General features: G+C 44.3%; 1 protein-coding gene across 2 annotated transcripts; it reads right to left on the bottom strand.

Annotated features, from left to right (window-relative positions):
* Positions 1-42: 42 nt before the first annotated feature.
* Positions 43-17,517, bottom strand: LOC309401080 (ran guanine nucleotide release factor-like). 2 transcript variants are annotated; one of them, XM_081970026.1, is made up of 6 exons: positions 17,399-17,517; positions 14,528-14,619; positions 12,534-12,650; positions 7,087-7,234; positions 3,267-3,361; positions 43-2,840 (listed from the first exon to the last, which is right to left on the bottom strand). In XM_081970026.1, the coding sequence occupies exons 2-6, from the start codon at positions 14,608-14,610 to the stop codon at positions 2,711-2,713; spliced, it is 573 nt and encodes a 190-aa protein (XP_081826152.1). In that variant the 5' UTR covers positions 14,611-14,619; positions 17,399-17,517; the 3' UTR covers positions 43-2,710. The 2 variants fall into 2 exon arrangements, with proteins under 2 accessions (XP_081826152.1, XP_081826151.1); XM_081970025.1 differs by lacking the exon at positions 17,399-17,517 and adding an exon at positions 16,887-17,181.
* Positions 17,518-20,121: the final 2,604 nt, after the last annotated feature.

The raw sequence follows: 20,121 nt of genomic DNA, 5'->3' as shown, positions 1-20,121 counted from the left end.
GGGAGGAAAGGAAGGAAGGAAAAAATGTATTGACTTTAACTCCCGTGTTAGCTGGGAGGGAGGAATGGAAGGAAGAAAAAATGTATTGACTTTAATTTTAGTTGGGGAATTCTGGGAGTTGAAGTCTGCAACCTGATAAACTGTTCTGGTTTAATCTTCAAGGTCTCCTTATGATGAAAACAGGAAATAAATTCACATCTTCCCAGGAGAAAAAAATTCTTAATCTCTTCCAATGTGCAAAGGAAGAAACTGATTTAAGAAATGAGTCTCAATTCAGTTTGGTGTTTGTAAAAAGTCTGTGCCGCAACTCCCAGTCACTCCACTCAGTGGCCAGTCACCAAAAATGGCAGTTTTCACAGTCTGCTCACAAGGAGCAGCTTTCCAGAGTCATGTGAATAACCTCTCCATACTCTCTCCTTCCAGAGAGATTTTGCCTCACATCCGGCCGTGACGATGTCCTGCTAACTCTTCTGACTTAAGGCTTCCGAAAAGCACGAAGCCAACTCCTTCTCCCGATAAAACCCCTTTTATTGAGCTGAAAGGGAATTCCTCTCCAGCAAAGTCCCAGCCAACAGAGATTTCACAACCGCAGACCTTGATCAGGCTTGGAGAACTGCCAGGCCGATATCTTCCAAACGCCACGCTGTAGCAGCAATTCCTCGGCAAGAAGTCAGGAACAGAGCTTCACCCTAATGAATTGAACTCATTGTCTCCTGCAAACTCCACTCCCCTTTTGCTCTTCTTTATTCCCTCTGGGAGGGGCCATTCACCATCCACCCTGTGGTCTTACTCCCAAGTCGACTCCTGTTCCTTAATATGTTCCCTTCCGGCAGCTCTGCGCATGCGCACACTGGGAACAGGCTCCAGCTGTTCTTCTGCCCCACTGATGTCTGACTCCGAAAGCAACTGATAAATGTCAAGACAGCCCTGGCCCCATCTCTGCCTCCGACACAGAGCCCTCATCAGCCTTCCCCAGACTCCAGGGCTGGCCCATGTTCCTCTCCAACCTCCTCACTGTTGCCCGATCCACTGGCGGGCCACGACACTAAACAAAGAAGACATCATTTTGCCATCCCAGAAAATGATAGGGAGAGGGCAAGATTTTGGACCCGTTCTGTAAATCAGCCCCATTTTGAGGTACCCCGAGCTAAAAAAGTCTTGCCTTACGACGCACCGTTTTGCCCCACTGGAAGTTACAAACACATATATGGCTAGGTAAAGCTTTTGTTGAAGTTTTATTTTCATTAAGCAGCAGGCCCAAAGCACGAAGGAGCCACATGAAAGGGAGAAAGGCATTTACTGTATGCGTCTGCTCCAATCCACACGGTAAAATTGTTTCCATTGGGCGTGCATACACCCAAAGCATGAAGGATGAGATTTCTGACACATTTGAGGGGGGAAAAAAGACCACTATATTATCAAAGGTTAATTTAAAAACAACAATTAACTCCAATTGGCCTCAGTGACGCTTGACCCACAAGAACAGAGTTAAGGAAAGTCAACTTAGAAGCAACCTCAACTTTTATGACAAAACGCGTGAGGCTTTTTGGACGAGATGGAATTTGAAGGAAGGAAGGAAAAAATGAAGGAGGAAATAGGAGCAGTTTTGCTCGCAGCAAATCTTCAGTTTTTATGTTGATTTTCTTCCATCGCTTGAGGGCGAGGAAGTCACCAGCACGTCTCTAGAACTTAAATGCGGCTACTCCAAATAAAAATAAAAAGTATCTCTTTGGCGGTCCGTTGGATGTGCAATGATTTCCGGAGTTCGTACTCCTTCCATTACTGAAGAGGTGTAAAAAATAAAATTATGTGTGAGTGGTAAATCGCAAACTAGATCCAGAGGGTAGGTAATCCCATGTAGGAGGACATCGGGAAGGAGCTGGAGAGGTGAGTAGAACTACACTTCCTACAGCAGTGATGGCTAACCATTTTGGTGCCGAGTGCCCAAAGCAAGCCCGCACACGCAATCCAAAGATGCAATGCGAAGACCCCGGCGCATGCGTCCCGCCCCCCTTCCCAATTTTTGCCTTCCAGGTTGGTGCAAGCTTTCCAGGCAAAAAAAGGGGGCACGGGGGGCTCACACAACACCCCTTCACCCCATTTTGGCTTCCAGGTTGGTGCAGGCAGCCTTCCAAGCAAAAAACGGGGCGCAGGTGGGGGCGGTGCATGTGGGGGGGGGTGCTCCCATTGCATTTTGGGGGTTCACATGCAGAGACCCGAAAACCAGCTGGCCGGCGGGAGGCACGGGTGTCGGAGCTGGGCTGGGGCAACGATGGGCGTGCCCGCAGAGAGGGCTTTGCATGCCACCTGTGGCACGAGTGCCATCGGTTCGCCATCGCGATCCTACAGTCTAATGCGGTCTTTTTTAAAGTTGGCGACTTTTTAAGACGTGTGGACTTCAACTCTGGCGGGGGAATTCTGGGCGTTGAAGTCCACACGTCTTAAAAGTCGCCAGCTTTGAAAACCGCTGCTCCACCCATCTTAAAAGTTACCCAAGTTTGAAAACCACTGGTGTAATGCAATCCTGAAGCCAAGCGTTTTGCCAAGGTTGCCAGGAGAAGGTCCTTTGGCATTCCGTGTCCATCTCCTCTTTTCCGTCTGGGGATGAAGGAAGAAGATCCCAGATCCGGCGTGCTCATTTGAAGGTCTCCAAACTGAAGCCGCGCCGGAACGAAGCTGGATTTCTGGCAAATGTAGACGGAGAACTGTTCTAACCGAACAGACCAGGATTCAGCAGCTGCAAGCTACATACGAAAGCGTGGAAATGTTCCACTGTCCAGGGCGGTCGAGAGAGTGCCAGGGGGACCTCTGTATTTGGCACAGCGCTGGTACTCAGAGGGCTGCCCCAGAAAGAAAGAAGGAAGGGAGGAAAGGAAGAAGGGAAAAAAAACCTGGTTATTAAAAGGCAGAATCTCAAAATGTGTGCCAAAACCCACGCAGCTCTCCGCTGACCGTGTTGCAGTCTTCGGAGCAGGCAGACCCTTCCCCAATATGATGGGACTTCAATCCTGGACTTATGACCACCATTGAACCCAATTTTATTGTCCTCCTTCTGATCTAGGCATCCCCAACAGCACGAAGCCGAGTCCTCGTTGTGATTAAACCCCTTTTATTTAATTTAAAGTGACGGCAAAACGTCCTGGCCTAATCTTTCAAGATAGTTCAGTCAGAGCTGAGTCCAAACAGTCCCTTTCTTTCCTTTCCCCAGAGCAGTTAGTGGTTCTAACCTTATGGCAGGCAAGAGGAAAGAATGAAGGCACACTCACTTAATCCAGGTGGGGTCGTTGAAGGTGACAAGCAGATCCGTTCCGTACTGGGGCAGGCGGAGCAGCACCAAATGCACACGCACATCGTTTTTGGCCTGCGGAGCGGAAAACAAAAAATCGTTCGGGACTAACCGTCCACCTCCCGTTTTATACCGATGGCGGGCGAAAGTTGGCTTTCAACCTCATGAGGGCTAGCACCTCCTCTTTAAAGAATGGCGTTTTCACGGGAAGAGGAACCCACCACATTGTTCGATTCTCTCTTATATACCGTATTTTTCAGAGTATAAGACGCACCCTTTTCCCTCGAAAAAGAGGCTGAAAATCTGGGTGCGTCTTATACACTGAATACAGTATTTTGGGTCTCCCGGAACCTCACCTCCTTCACCCAAATGGCCGTGCATAGCCTTTAGGAGGCTTTCAGAGTGCTCCTGGGGGCCTGGGAGGGCGAAATGAGTGAAAAATGGGTCGTTTTTTTGCCCCCCACCATAGCTCCCAGGAGCACTCCATAACCCTCCTAAAGGCTATGCATGCTCTTTTTTGGACGAAACGAGCCCATTTTTGCAAAAAACAGGCCGTTTTTTTGCTCATTTTTGCCCAGCCCCCAGGAGTACTCTACAAGCCTCCTAAAGGCTATTCATGTCCTCTTTTTGACAAAAAATTGGGCCCATTTTTGCCCCCCCCAGCCCCCAGGAGTATTCTACAAGCCTCCTAAAGCCTCCTAAAGACTATTCATTCCCTCTTTGACAAAGAAATGGGCCCATTTCTGAAAAAAACGGGCCGTTTTGGGGAGATCTGCAGAATACTAAAACTGTTTTTTTTAAATTTGCCTCTTCAAAATCTTGGTGCGTCTTATATTCCGAAAAATAAGGTAAGCAAATCAAGGCCCCTTCTGTCTAAGTCCAACTGACCCCAACGGAAAGAATTTTGTGTCCCGTCTGAACTTAGAAAAATATCAGGGCCGAAAATAAACCCAGGTGCATGGAGTCCTCGACACGGTCACAATTACAATGTAATCCCCGACTTACGACAATTACAACCAACATTTCTGTCGTTAAACGAGGCATTTGTTAAGTGAGTTTCTCTGACGACCTTTCTTGCCGCCGTTGTTAAGTGAATCCCTGCAGCCGTTACACCGGTAAACCCGGTGGTTCGGTGAATCTGGCTTCCCCGCTGACTTTTGCTCGTCGGGTCACGAAAGGGGACACACAGCAACCGTCGTAAATATGAACGATTGGCCAAAGCATTTGCATTTTGATCAAAAGACCCGCAAAAGTGGCGACTGTGAAAAACTGTCCTAAGTTGCTTTTTTCAGTGCCGTTGAACGGTCCACTAAACAAACGGCTGTAAGTCGAGGACTACCTGCTAGTCCTCCATTGGATGTCCACTGCTAAAGGAAACAAGGGGGATGTTAACGGAGCCAGGCCCAACTTCATGACTTTCCTTGCCATGGTTCTTAAGCGAATCACCGCGGTTAAGGGAACCCCACACAGCTGTTAAACGAATCCAGACTCCTCCGTTGATTTTGGTTGCTAGAAGCCAGCGAGGAAGGTTGTAAATGGTAATCGCATGTCCCTGGCATCCTGCAACCATGATATATACACGTCTGTTGCCAGGCAACTAAATTCTTATCACAGGGTGCTTTTTTTTTCCCCCAAGAGGCAACTGGACTTTCTGGTTTTTTTCTTTTGAAGACGTTTCGCTTCTCCTCCAAGAAGCTTCTTCAGCTCTGACTGGATGGTGGGGAACGGAAGGAGTTATGCTCCTTGCAGACAGCTGGTCATTTGCATCCTTTTTAGAGTCCTTGAGGCCACTTGGAGTCCCAAAGTTGCTTTTTCAAGAGGCAACTGGATTTTCTGGTTTTTCTTTGAACATGTTTCGCTTCTTATCCAAGAAGCTTCTTCAGCTCTGATCGGATGGTGGGGAAGAGAAGGATTGATACTCCTTGCAGATAGCTGGTCATTTGCATCCTTCTAGAGAGTCACTGAGGCCACTTGGAGTCCCAAAGTTGCTTTTTCAAGAGGCAACTGGACTTTCTTGTTTTTTTCATTTGAAGACGTTTCGCTTCTCCTCCAAGAAGCTTCTTCAGCTCTGACTGGAAGGTGAAGAATGGAAGGATTGATACTCCTTGCAGACAGCTGGTCATTTGCATCCTTTTTAGAGTCCTTGAGGCCACCTGGAGTCCCAAAGTTGCTTTTTCAAGAGGCAACTGGACTTTCTGGTTTTTGTTTGAAGATGTTTCGCTTCTTATCCAAGAAGCTTCTTCACCTCTGACTGGAAGGTGAAGAATGGAAGGATTGATACTCCTTGCAGACAGCTGATCGTTTGCATCCTTTTTAGAGAGTCCTTGAGGCCACCTGGAGGTTTATCTGTGTCATCAGGGTCACCCGAGTGATGCAAATAGGTGTGGAGCCTTCTTGGAACAGTTGAAAGGACTGAGTTGTAGGCTGGAGATCGATAATGTCATAACCCTCCCCTCGGCTGAGAGGGAGATGTTCAATTTTGACCCAGATGGCCTTGTCGACCGCACTTTCAAACCAATGGTCTACGTCACCCTCCTTCAAAGGGTCAACAACACCGTCCTTTCAGCAGTTCCAAGAAGGCCCCACACCCATTTGCACCAATCAGGTGACCCCGAGAACACAGGCAAACCTCCAAGTGGCCTCAACGACTCTCTAAAATGGATGCAAATGACCAGCTGTCTGCAAGGAGTGTCAATCCTTCCCTTCCCGACCATCCAGTCAGAGCTGAAGAAGCTTCGGAGAAGCGAAACATCTTCAAAAGAAAAAAAAAAAACAGAAAGTCCAGTTGCCTCTTGAAAAAGCAACTTTGGGACTCCAAGTGGCCTCAAGGACTCTCTAAAAAGGATGCAAATGACCAGCTGTCTGCAAGGAGTATCAATCCTTCTCTTCCCATCCATCCGGTCAGAGCTGAAGAAGCTTCTTGGAGGAGAAGCGAAACCTCTTCAACAGAAAAAAACAAGAAAGTCCAGTTGCCTCTTGAAAAAGCAACTCTGGGACTCCAAATGGCCTCAGTGACTCTCTAAAAAGATGCAAATGACCAGCTGCCTGCAAGGAGTATCAATCCTTCCCTTCCCGACCATCCAGTCAGAGCTGAAGAAGCTTCGGAGAAGCGAAACATCTTCAAAAGAAAAAAAAAACAGAAAGTCCAGTTGCCTCTTGAAAAAGCAACTTTGGGACTCCAAGTGGCCTCAAGGACTCTCTAAAAAGGATGCAAATGACCAGCTGTCTACAGGGAGTATCAATCCTTCTCTTCCCATCCATCCGGTCAGAGCTGAAGAAGCTTCTTGGAGGAGATGCGAGATGTCTTGAAAAAAAAACCCCAGAAAGTCCAGTTGCCTCTTGAAAAAGCAACTTTGGGACTCCAAGTGGCCTCAAGGACTCTCTAAAAAGGATGCAAATGACCAGCTGTCTGCAAGGAGTACAACTCCTTCCATTCCTCAGCATCCAGTCAGAGCTGAAGAAGCTTCTTGGAGGAGAAGCGAAACGTCTTCAAAAGAAAAAAACCAGAAAAGTTCAGTTGCCTCTTGGAAAACAAAAGCACCCTTGGGACAACCATGCCCTGGACGACTAAGAATCTCCATAGACATTTGATCACAGGGATATGGTAACTGGCCTTAAATGTCATTTGTCATTTTTTTTCCCCAGGGCTGTCGTAACTTAAAATAGTCACTAAACTCATGGTCCTAAGTTGAGGACCATCTGTACTTCTGTACAGATTTTCCCATTGCAGAAAAATGTTCGGAGGAAAGCTCACCAAGTGGCAAGGGCAAGCTTCGGAAACAGGTAACCTCGCCACTCACCTCCTCGTTGAATTTAGCGACCTCCTGGCGGCCCGTGAGTTGCCAGGCGCTATTGCAGCCTTCGAATGCCAGAAGAGCAGGCGCAAACTGGTCTTGGCTCAAAATCTCCGAATTGGCCGAGCTGCCCGCAATGTCTTCAAAGTGGTACCTGGCGGGAGGGGAGGGTTAAAAAACAAGATGGGTGGACGTCTCTCATTGGCCCGTCCAGCAACGAATCTCTTTCTCCGCATCTGAGACTAGGCCAGGTGAACCCCTTCCCCAAATTTCATAGGTGAACGTGGGAAAAAATGCAAAATAACCCACAGCTAGGGCCATTCTTATACACATAGTCCTCAGATTACGTGCCAGCGTTCCAACTGACGAGCCCAACCAAAGCCAACACGGTCGAGACGAGGCCATCTCTTAATGCAAAACTTTATCAAGCAGGGACGTGCGGTCAGGGGAGGCAGAGCCTCACCTCTCATCATGAAATAATAATATATAATAATAATATCCACCAGGGAGTTTCATATATATAAGAGGAAGAGGAGGGAGGAGGAGCGCGTGGGGGGCGGTGCCAGCTGGGCAACCGGCGGAGGCAGGAGGGTTCTCGGAAGCGCCAATAACCTCGCTGCCTCCGCTGTACTTTGCGAGCTCCTCGCGACTGCAATAGATGTCCAGAAGTGGCAGGGGCTTGATGACGTCACCGCAGCTGCCATGCGCGGACGGAAGGAGGTAGCCAGAGTGGCGCCGAGGCAGTCTGGCAGACGAGCGACCGAGGATCAGGCTGCCTGATCCTCCATCGCTCGCTCGCTCGCTCTTTCATCCGCCCAGACCCCTCAGCGCCACTCTGGTTATCTCCGTCCGGCCGCGCCCAGCAGCGACGTTGGCGACGTCATCAAGACGAAGTGGCTTGGAGGCGAAGTGCTTTTCAGTGATTTTCTGTGCGTCTGGCGTTTAGGTAGATAGCCGGATGTCCTAAACGCCAGACGCACAGAAAAGCACTGAAAAGCAGCTGCTGTTGGGGATCGCGGAGCGTGAGCCGGCGGAGCGCGCTCAGGAAGGCGGGGAATGGGATCACATGTGCTGGAGGATGAGGCAGCCTCAGCCTCCAGCACACGTGGTCCCATTCCCCGCCTTCCTGATGACGTCACCAGCCTCACCAGCCATAAACCTCACCGCCCGTCACTGTTATCGAGTACATCATTTTGGCACCAACGAGGGCAAAACCAGATCTGACTATTTCCCGCGCAAACACACATAGTTAAAGTTTAGATTCTCCCTCCCCGTGATCGACCAAGTCACACTGTCCAACGGAGTGTCATGGTGTTGTTATGAGAAAACGCCTTGGTGCTCTGGCAAACACCTGCCAAAGTGTCCTTGGTTCTCAAGGTTGGCTTCTTCATGTCTAGAGCCTACATTCCATCTCCCCCTTCCCTCCTCCCTGATTCATTGGCAAGCAGAGAAGTGACAATAGCTGTCACAACGAAAGCGCAGTTTTGAAGCTTGACATTATGACAATTGAGCCCAAAATTTACGTTGCTAAGCGAGACATTTGCAGAATGCCCCATGTTAGGACCTTTCTTGCCACAGTTGTTAAGTGAATCACTGCCGCAGTTCATTAGGAACACGGATCTTAAGTGAATCTGTCTGCCCCGTTGACTTTGCTTGTCAGAAGGTCGCAAAAGGGGATCACTGCAACCGTCATATATGTGAGTCGGTTGCTAAAGCATCTGAATTTTGATCACATAACCGCAGGGATGCTGCAACGCAAAGATAATTGCCTCTCTATTCCATCCGAAATATATTACAGGCAAGTCCTTGAGTTACGACCATAATTGAGCTCCAAATTAATGTTGCTAAATGAGGCATTTATTGAGTGAATTTTTACCCCATTTAATAACCTTTCTTGTCACAGTAGTTAAGTGGATTTTTGCAGTTTAGTAACACAGTTGTTAAGGGAATCTGGCTTCCTCGTTGACTTTGCTTGAACGCACGAAGCACGGGTAGCCCTCGACGTAGCCACAGTTCGTTTAGTGACCGTTGAAAGATACATTATTAGCAATATCACTGATAACACTACCGACAATCAAAGAGAAGCTGATTAAGGAAACGGAAGAAGGGCAGCGAAATTACATGAGAGATTTTATAAGCAAGGAGTTGCTAAGAGGAGTCCATACAAAGTTGATTAAGGAGATGATTAGAGGACTGACACCACAAATGGCAGAAGACATGAGACTGTTTTGCTACTGGAAAGATACAGGTTGATAGATGGAAGAGTATAATTTAAAACTAGTTAAACGTAGTGAAATTTAGTGACAATGGATATAGTTAAATAAATAATGGATAATGATAATAATGTATACAATGTGTAGTGTTAGGATAAGTAATAATGGGATATGAATATTGAATGGTACCCATGAAAGGAAGATTAGAAATCCTTTTGGATTATATATATAAAGGTTAATAAAAAAAACTAAGTTAGACATAGTTAAGTCTTGATTATTAGGGGGAAAATGTTATGATGCAGGATATAGTTAAATAAAGGAGGGATAATAACAACGTATTGAATACAGGTATGGGTACAACATAAGGAAACCGGATGTAAATTGTAAACAGTGATTTGGAAAGGAGGATTAGCAAAGTTTGTTATTAAATATTATGGATGTTTAGCTAGAATAGGATATAAGGATTCAGTGTTATTGGAGGATTTTAGAAATAGTAAATGAAATGCCAGTATGTGGTTATGTATTAAATCTTGGTCTATTTTATGATGAAGGACGTTTAAACAATTATAGCCAAATGAAAATGGAGGCATGACGATGGTAACATGTATAAATATCTGAGTTAAAATACTTGAGTTAATATGAATTATGTTTGTGGACTGTGGAAGAGATGCACGAAAGCCTTTTTGTAACCAACTGATACAATTTCTACAGTAGGTAAAGAAGGATGTGTTGTGTTTGGTTTGAAAATTTATATATATATATATATAGATAGATGGATGGATGGATGGATGGATGGATGGAAGGAAGGAAGGAAAGAAAGAAAGAAAGAAAGAAAGAAAGAAAGAAAGAAAGAAAGAAAGAAAGAAAGAAAGAAAGAAAGAAAGAAAGAAAGAAAGAAAGAAAGAAAGATACAACGGCCCTGAAAAAAAGTGACTTACGGCCGTTTTTCACCGTTACGACCTTCCCAGCATCATCACAGTCACGGGATCAAAATTCAGCTGCTTGGCAACCGGTTCGTATTTGTGACGGTTGCCACATGATCGTCTTTGGTGATCTTCCCACAGGCAAAGTCAACGGGGAAGCCAAATTCACTTAACGACCGGGTCGCTAAATTAGTAACTGCAGTGATTCACTTAACAACGGAAGCAAAAAAAAGGGTTGTAAAATGGGGCAAAGCTCACTTAACAACAGACACTTGAGGCTCCTTTGAATCGTATGTCAAGGAATACCTGCATAGGAGAGGGTAGTATTTTTATTTCTATTTTATACTATTTATGCCAATACCAACAGCGAAATACTTAATCCTGGCTTCCCAAATATCAGCCAGGCCCAGCTAAATGCTGCCACCTAGCTGTGACATTTTGTCATGACTTCCCCGCTCCCTGCACAAAGGAGTTGTCAAAGTGGAGACGCTGGGGATTGAACCCAGGACCTCATACATGATGCGCTCTACCACTGAGCTACACCCCCTTCCATGCCAAGCCTCCCAGCAGCTGGTCTCCTGTAGTACAATGGTAGCCTCAGAATATCATTTCCTCCTGCTTGTATTTTCAGGTTTCACCAGTGGAGCCAATATTTTTGCCTTTTGCTACACAAACGTGTTAGTTAGTGAGTCCTATATAAATGTTGCTAAGGCTAATTAGCCGTCAATTAATTAATGCCTATACTATACTATACTGTATTATACTAATAACACTAATAGTAATACTGATACAATTCTAGAATATATAGAATAACAGTTGGAAGGGACCTTGGAGATCTTCTAGTCCAACCCCCTGCTCAGGCAGGAAACCGTACACCACTTCAGACAAATGGTTATCCAACATCTTCTTAAAAACTTCCAGTGTTGGAGCATTTACAACTTCTGGAGGCAAGCTGTTCCACTGATTAATGGTTCTAACTGTCAGGAAATTTCTCCTAAGTTGCTTCTTTCCTTGGTTAGTTTCCACCCATTGCTTCTTGTTCTGCCCTCAGGTGATTTGGCAAATAGTTTGACTCCCTCTTCTTTGTGGCAGCCCCTGAGATATTGGAATGCTGCTATCATGTCTCCCCTGGTCCTTCTTTTCATTAAACTAGACATACCCAGTTCCTGCAACCGTTCTTTATATGTTTCAGCCTCCAGTCCCCTGATCATCTCTATTGATCTTCTCTGCACTCTTTCTACACAATACTATACAATAATATAATATACTATAATTAATATAATATACTGTAATTAATATAATATACTATCATCAATATAATATACTAGGCTATACAATAATATACTACAATTAATATAATATACTATATTTACTATGCTATACTATAATATACTATAATTACTATACTATTACTATTACTATACTACTATACTATACCATACTTATACCTATACAATATAATTGCTATACTATACACTATAATTAATATACACTATAATATACCTATACAATATAATTGCTATACTATACACTATAATATACTATACTCTACAATAATATACTATAATTAATATAATATACTATATTTACTATGCTATACAATAATATACTATAATTACTATACTATTACTATTACTATACTACTATACTATACCATACCTATACCTATACAATATAATTACTATACTATACACTATAATTAATATACTATACTCTACAATAATATACTATAATTAATATAACATACTATATTTACTATGCTATACAATAATATACTATAATTACTATACTATTATTATCACTATCACTATCACTATTACTATTACTATACTACTATACTATACCATACCATACCTATACCTATACAATATAATTACTATACTATACACTATAATTAATATACTATACTATACTATACTAAAAATAGAATACAATACAATACAATAATTGCTTATCCTGGAAATAAGCCAGTCTGGAAACTGATTTGCTTTCCAGAATATTTACAGGGAAGTCCATTTAATTTCTGCATTCATGGCCTCTCATTAAAATAACATACAGCTAGTCCTTGACTTGCGACCATGGCCAAGCCCAAAACATCTGTTGCTAAGCGAGACAGTTGTTAGTTGAGTTTACCCCACTTTATGAGCTCTCCTGCTGCCCTTGTTATGTGAATCCCTGCAGGTGTTAAGTTAGTAACCCGGATCCTAAGTGAATCTGGCTTCCCCAATTACATAAAGAGTGCAATTTTGTCCCGGGAGGCTTGAAATCCCAGCGCCAATCGGTCCTGCAACGAAATGTCCAATTTTGCACCGCGTACCTGGCAGCGTTTTCATCCGGCACCCCCGCTTGGTATTCCAGCAGTTCCACGATGACGCTCTGGTCGGTGCTGGGGTGAACAAAGACTTCCTGGTTGTCAGGAACCTGACGCAGTTCGCTGAGAGGGATAGACATAAACGGGGAGAAGAACTCAGGATCAGCCAGCCATCACATCTTTGTGAGCAAGTGGCCTTCTAAAGACCTAACAAGCAGGCCATGGTCTCTATGGGGATACTCCATATATATATATAGCTATGGAATGGAATGGAATAATAAAGGAATGGAATGGGATGGGATAGAATAGAATAGAATAATAAAGGAATGGAATGGAAAGAAAAGGAATGGAATAGAATAGAATAGAATAGAATAGAATTAGAGTAGAGTATAGAGTAGAATAATAAAGGAGTGGAGTAGAAGAGAGTAGAATAGAATAGAAAAGGATAGAATAATAATGGAATAGAACAGAATGGAATAGAATAAAATAGAATAGAATAGAATAATAAAGGAATGGAATGGAATGAAATGTAATATAGAATAGAATAGAATAGAATAATAATGGAATGGAATAGAATAGAATTAGAATATAGTATAGAGTACAGTATAGAGTAGAATAATAAAGGAGTGGAGTGGAGTAGAGTAGAGTAGAATAGAATAATAAAGGAATGGAATGGAATAGACCAGAATAGAATAGAATAGAATAGAATAGAATAGAATAGAATAGAATAGAATAGAATAGAATAATAATGAAATGGAATGGAATAGAATTAGAGTAGAGTAGAATAATAAAGGAATGGAATGGAATAGAATAGAATAATAATGGAATGGAGTGGAATATAATAGAATAATAATGGAATGGAATAGAATTAAGAGTAGAGTAGAATAATAAAGGAATGGAATGGAATAGAATAGAATAATAATGGAATGGAGTGGAATATAATAGAATAATAATGGAATGGAATAGAATTAGAGTAGAGTAGAATAATAAAGGAATGGAATGGAATAGAATAGAATAATAATGGAATGGAGTGGAATATAATAGAATAATAATGGAATGGAATAGAATTAGAGTAGAGTAGAATAATAAAGGAATGGAATGGAATAGAATAGAATAATAATGGAATGGAGTGGAATATAATAGAATAATAATGGAATGGAATAGAATTAGAGTAGAGTAGAATAATAAAGGAATGGAATGAAATAGAATAGAATAATAATGGAATGGAATAGAATTAGAGTAGGGTAGAGCAATAAAGGAATGGAATGGAATGGAATGGAATAGAATAATAATGGAATGGAATGGAATAGAAGTAGAGTAGAATAATAAAGGAATGGAATGGAATAGAATAGAATAGAACAGAAGAGTAGAGTAGAATAGAATGGAATAGCATAGAGTATAGAGTAGAATAATAAAGGGATGGAATGGATTAGACTAGACTAGACTAGACTACAATAAAATAGAATAAAATGGGTTGGAAGGGACCTTGGAGGTCTTCTAGTCCACCCTCCTGCTTCAGCGGGAAACCCTATACCACTTCAGACAAATGGCTATCCAACATCTTCTTAAAGACTTCCAGTGTTGGAGCATTTACAACTTCTGGAGGCAAGTTGTCCCACTGATTCATTGTTCCAACTGTCAGGAAATTTCTCCTTAGTTCTAAGTTGCTTCTCTCCTTGATTAGTTTCCACCCATTGTTCCTTATCCTGCCTTCTTCTGCTTCGCAGAATAGGTTGATCTCCCTCCTCCATGTGGCCGCCCCTCAAATATTGGAACATTGCTATCATGTCTCCCCTGGTCTTTCCTTTCATTAGACTGGACATACCGAATTCCTGCAATCAATCAATGCAAAGAACTGGACCGGTTATTTCCAAACCGGAAGGTCCAATCGCCTTTTTGTTTGATCCACAAGTTGCGTCGGGAAGCGGAGAAGCTACCGGGAAGGCCAAAATGATTCGCCTCTTGGGGAGATGTTGGTTACAGCAGAGAATCCAACCCACCTGATATCCAGACTTCCAGGAGGGAGGCGAGCCGAAAAGGCACCCCCAAAGAGTTGGCTTTCTTGGGGTTCCGCACCTGCCATAGCCCTTGCCTGCAAGACAAACCAGATGCATTGGAGATCCGCCGTCAAAGCCGCACACAGAAAATGGGGGCGCACAGGCTCACGGGGTAGGTTGCAAACTGCAAAGTTTTTGCAGAGCTTCCTTTCTTAGCAGCTGTTCTGACCGAGGCTTCCCAAAAGCATGAAACAAACTCCTTGTCCCGGCAAAAGCCCCTTTTATTCATTTACAGCGAATGCTGCTCATACACAGCCTTTCAAAGTCTTTCAAAGGAGGATTTACGGTCACAGACCTCATCGGGCTTGGAGAGCTGCCAGGCCGATATCTGCAAAACGTGGCAAGGAGTCTCGGAGAGTCACAAGCTAATTAAAGCAAAGTCATTGTTTCCTGCAAACTCCACTCCCCTGTGGCTCCTCTTTTCTTTCCTCTGGCAGGGGCCATTCATCGTCCACCTGTGGCCTTACTCCCAAGTCAACCCCTGTTCTTTAGCCGTTCCCTTCGTCTGGCAACTCTGCGCATGCGCACACTGGAACAGGCTCCAGCTGTTCTTCTGCCTCAGTGATGTCTGACTCTGAAGGCAGCTGATCACTGGCATACGGCTCTGACCCCCTCTCTGCCTCCGACACAGAACCCTCATCAGAGCCTTCCCCAGACTCCAGGACCGGCCCATGTTCCTCCCCAACCTCCTCACTGTCTGAATCTGCACAACAGAATCTAGGAGTTGTCCTAGTCCCTCTCTATAGGCATGAAAGGACCAGTCACTCACAGCCTGACCCACCTCACAGGGTTCTTGTTGTGAGGAAAGTAGCAGGAAGAAGGTGAGTGGGGTATGTTTACCACTTTGAATTATTCGTAAGAAAATACTAAAGGAGGGATACAAATAAACACCTTGATCTAGGCTGAAGGAATAAAACTCTTGCTGAAAACTCCCTGCACCCTTCTTAATCAACAACTTTTCCTCCACCAGATTAAGACAGACAGATTAACAGAGCTGGAAGGGACCTTGTAGGTCATCTAGTCCAACCCCCTCTCCTGCCCCGCCCAAGCACGAGAACCTACACCATTTCTGACAGATGGCAATCCGGTCTCTTTTTGAAAGCCTCCAATGATGAAGCTCCCACAACTTCTAAAGGCAACGTCTGCTCCATGTGCAAGTCTCATGCATCTTAAACAGGGTAGTCCTCGATTTACGGCCACAGTTGAGCCAAAGATTTCCATCGCTAAGGAAGACCGCTGTTAAGTGAGTTTTGCCCCGTTTTACGGCCTTTCTTGCTACGGTTGTTCGGCGAATCAGTGCAGTTATTCAGTTAGCAACACGGTTCTTCGGTGAATCGGGTTTCCCCATTGGCTTTGCACATCAAAAGGGGATCACACAACCCCGGGACTCTGCAACCGTCATAAATACATGCCAGTTACCAAGTGTCCAATTTTGATCACAGGATTGTGCAAACAGCGTGAAAAAATAGCCAGAAGTCACTTTATCCAGTGCTGTTGTAACTTTGAACGGACATTAAACGAATGGTTTTTAAGTTTTCGGGATCTCTTTGTATTCAGAAGTACGACGGCTATTCCTCGACTTACAACACTTCATTCAGTGACTGTTCAAAGTTACCTTGGCCCTGAAACAAGTGACTGACGAGCACGCTTACAACCTTTGGAGCAAGCCCATGGATCGTGGGATCAAAATTCAGACGCTTGGCAACCGGTTCATACTTATGACCATGGTTGTATCACCGGATTCCCCCTTCTGCGATCTTCTGACCAGCAAAATCAAATGGGGAAGCCAGATTCATTTACCAACTCACGTTACTCCCTTATCGGCTGTGGCCGTTCACTTAACCAAGGAAGGCCATAAAATGGGGCAAGCCCTTCACTACTCTCACCCTGATTTCAGTGTGATGAATGTCTCGCTTAACGACAGAAATGTCGGGCTCGACCGGGTGCCGTGAAGTCGAGGACGACTTGAACTAGAGGGCAGCGAAGAGGGTAATTTGAACTGCGGTGGCGCAGTGATTAGAAGGCAGTCCTGCAGGCTGCTTCTGCTGCCTGCTGGCTGCCTGCAATTTAGCGGTTCAAATTTCACCAGGCTCAAAGTTGACTCAGCCTTCCATCTTTCCCAGGTGGGTAAAATGAGGACCCAAATGGTTGGGGGAATTATGCTGACTCTGTAAAACCTCTTGGAGAAGGCTGTAAAGCACTATAAAGCGGTATATAACTCTCTCTCTCTCTCTCTCTCTCTCTCCTCTCCTCTCCTCTCCTCTCCCTCTCTCTCTCTCTCTCTCTGGTCACAATGAGATACCTGCTGAACAAAACTCCGCACTGGCGTCAGGAAGGGCATCCGGCCAGTAAAACACTCTGCTAGCTCCATTCAGTTGGCCCACAACGGATTAGGGATGATGATGAGGATAAAGATTCAGAAAAGAAGCAAGAAACGGGGATCTCCCTGGGAAGAGTCCCTTGGCCCCAATACCCAAGTCTTTGGAGGAGGGAGTGCGTTATGTCATTTCTGCTGCAAAGAAAGGAAGCCAAATAATTGGGGGCGGGAAGGATTGGGAAGGGTCCCCCAATAATTGAAAGTAGACATAGAAATCCCTGCAAGTAATAATAAATGTAAAAAAAAAGATTGGAAGGAAGGGGTTTCCTTGTAACTGCGTCACAAAGGGAGGGGATTCCCTCCCCGGGAATTCCGGAAACATGGGAAGAACCTATAAGATTAATGGGAGGAAGGAAAGGTGTTTTTGAACCGGCCAATTAACTGCTGTAGAACACACACACACACACACGCTCCTTCCATCTTTTCGAAGGACTCACCTTTCAGCCTGGCTTGATTGCACGCAAGAGGCGACGGTCCCTTTAAAACGTCCCTCTCCAATGAATTCCCCCCGCCCTGCCAGGAAGGAACGTTTAGCGAGCAAAGCGGCCAATCAGAAATCGGAGGGCGCGCTTAAGCGCTTCCCCGCGCCTCGAATTCCATTGTGACGACTACGGGAGGAAATGGGAGTGTGATGGACGAACGCCTCGTCCAATCGGCGAGGCAGATTCGGGGGGGGAGGGATGCTTTTCGAGATGGACGGGCCTTAAAGGGGCCGTGTGTAATTTTTTTAAAATGTAAAAAAAATCTGTATCGTTCGTGAAAGCGCGACCGGAGGATTGGGAAGTTTAATTAAAAGGAATATATTTTAAGCAATATAATATAGCAAAAGTAATATATTTACTTTTCAATATATTCAAAGTTCAAAATAAAGGGGTATGGAGATTCTGGCGGGGTCGGACTAGATGACCCATAAGGTCCCTTCCAAGTTCCAATTCTGTTAATCTGTTGTTAATTTCAGTTTCGCAGTCCTGATTTCGCACGAGTGGATGGCTAATTTTCAATCGAAAGAAATTTTTTAAAAAGACGTGTTAGTTATCCTTCTGCATCCGTAACCCCATTTGCTTCTATTAAAAGGAATTCTGCCTCGTTTAAATAAATAAATTAGGATCGTATTGTAACAATATATATGGTGGTGCGTAATGACTTAAGACACTGAGCTTGTCGATCAGAAAGGTTGGCAGTTTGAATCCCTAGTACAGGCCTCCTGAGTGAGCAGGGGGTTGGACTAGATGACCTCCAAGGTCCCTTCCAACTCTGTTTAATATATGTGGTGTGTGCATCAGCATGCTTTATCGCTGTCCTACTGTCCCCATTTATTTGTACTCGTTTCCCTTGTTCATGTCCATGTTTATACTTGTTATCTTGTACATGTTTGACAAACTAAATAAATAAATAGATACATAAAGACAATTGCACTTATCGTGGGAAAACAGCTTCACCTGTTGAATGTCTGCCTGTTGTGCCAGAAAAAAAAAAACAAAGTTATAACCTGATATCTAAAGAAAGCCAAATGCCCCCACCGGGATTGTTTTAAAACTACACACGATTGCTGAAATCAGAGATGATTCCTGAAAGCATACAAATAACTTCTGGGCTCCGAAATGGTATGAAATGACGCCAAAATTAGTCAAGGCAAAAATTAGTCAAGCCAATTATATTGTACCTTTTCCCTTTCCCATATTCCAACATTGTCCAAGGCACCTGAGGGTAGAACAAGAAGCAATGGGTGGAAACTAATCAAGGAGAGAAGCAACTTAGAACTGAGGAGAAACTTCCTGACAGTTAGAACAATTAATCAGTGGAACGACTTGCCTCCAGAAGTTGTTATTGCCCCAACACTGGAAGTCTTTAAGAAGATGTTGGATAGCCATTTGTCTGGAACAGTATAGGGTTTCCTGCCTAGGCAGGGGGTTGGACTAGAAGACCTCCAATGTCCCTTCCATCTCTGCTATTGTATTGTATTGTATTGTCTTTGATCTCAAAAGGAGGTGCCTATGCTGATTCTGGGTCATTTTTTCCCCCTTATAAATTATAATTTCCTTATCAATTCCTCTCTTTTTTGGCACAGGACACCTGGTTTCCCATCAGGACTTTCTATGGCCGTGATGGTGAACCTGTGGCAGGCGGAGCCCTCTCTACGGGCCCAGCTCAGCTCCATCACCCATGCGCCGCCTGCCGGCCAGCTGATTTTCGGGTCTTTGCTGTGCATGCGTGGGGGTCGGGGCACATGTGGGAGATGTGCACGCATGCGCAAGGGGTCATGTACGCATGCTCGGGAGAGGGGGGAAGCAAGGGAATGCAGTGCCCCCCCGCGGCCCATTTTTGGTGCCAGGAGGCTGCCGATTACCATCTGAGAGCCCCATGCAACAAAATCTCATTTTCATGTATTCACTTACATTTGAAGATAAAAGTCATTATTCTATATTTGATGATTAGGGGACTGGAGACTAAAACATATGAAGAACGGTTGCAGGAACTAGGTATGTCTAGCTTAAGAGAAAGAAGGACTAGGGGAGACATGATAGCAGTGTTCCAATATCTCAAGGGTTGCCACAAAGAAGAGGGAGTCAAGCTATTCTCCAAGGCACCTGTGGACAGAACAAGAAGCAATGGGTGGAAACTAATCAAGGAGAGAAGCAACTTAGAACTGAGGAGAAACTTCCTGACAGTTAGAACAATTAATCAGTGGAATGGCTTGCCTCCAGAAGTTGTGAATGCCCCAACACTGGAAGTCTTTAAGAAGATGTTGGATAGCCATTTGTCTGGAACGGTATAGGGTTTCCTGCCTAGGCAGGGGGTTGGACTAGAAGACCTCCAAGGTCCCTTCCAACTCTACTATTGTATTGTATTATTCTATTTATGAAACTGATTTTTAGCTATAAAAGAAACAAAACATAGGATGTCAGACTTGTCATTTGGAATGGGCTGCCCTAAGTTTCTCCCCGCCCCACTCCCTGGAGGGGGTGAGAGCAATGAAATGAGACAATTAGCAGAAAATTACAAACAAAACTATGTGTTGTGCGCCCCCAGAATCTGAAGTCAATCCCCTCAACCTCTTCCTCCACCCTGTGGTCGTGATTCACTTAGTGCCCGAAGTTAAAGCCGAAATGGGCGGTAGAGAACGGTGATGAATTACCGTATATATTTCAGACTATAAGAC

The sequence above is a fragment of the Natrix helvetica genome (assembly GCF_964273705.1).
Source record: "Natrix helvetica genome assembly, chromosome: Z".
Classification (NCBI taxonomy): domain Eukaryota; kingdom Metazoa; phylum Chordata; class Lepidosauria; order Squamata; family Natricidae; genus Natrix; species Natrix helvetica.
This window is presented reverse-complemented; position numbering and strand designations above follow the sequence as displayed.

Excerpts from the sequence above, each read along its gene's own strand:
- LOC309401080 (XM_081970025.1), bottom strand. The coding sequence starts at position 16,955 with ATGGAGCTAGCAGAGTGTTTTACTGGCCGGATGCCCTTCCTGACGCCA. Across the intron at positions 12,651-14,527 it reads CCTGGAAGTCTGGATATCAG|CGAACTGCGTCAGGTTCCTG; the intron begins GTGGGTTGGATT and ends TATCCCTCTCAG. Across the intron at positions 2,841-3,266 it reads AACGACCCCACCTGGATTAA|CCCTCTGAGTACCAGCGCTG; the intron begins GTGAGTGTGCCT and ends TTTCTGGGGCAG.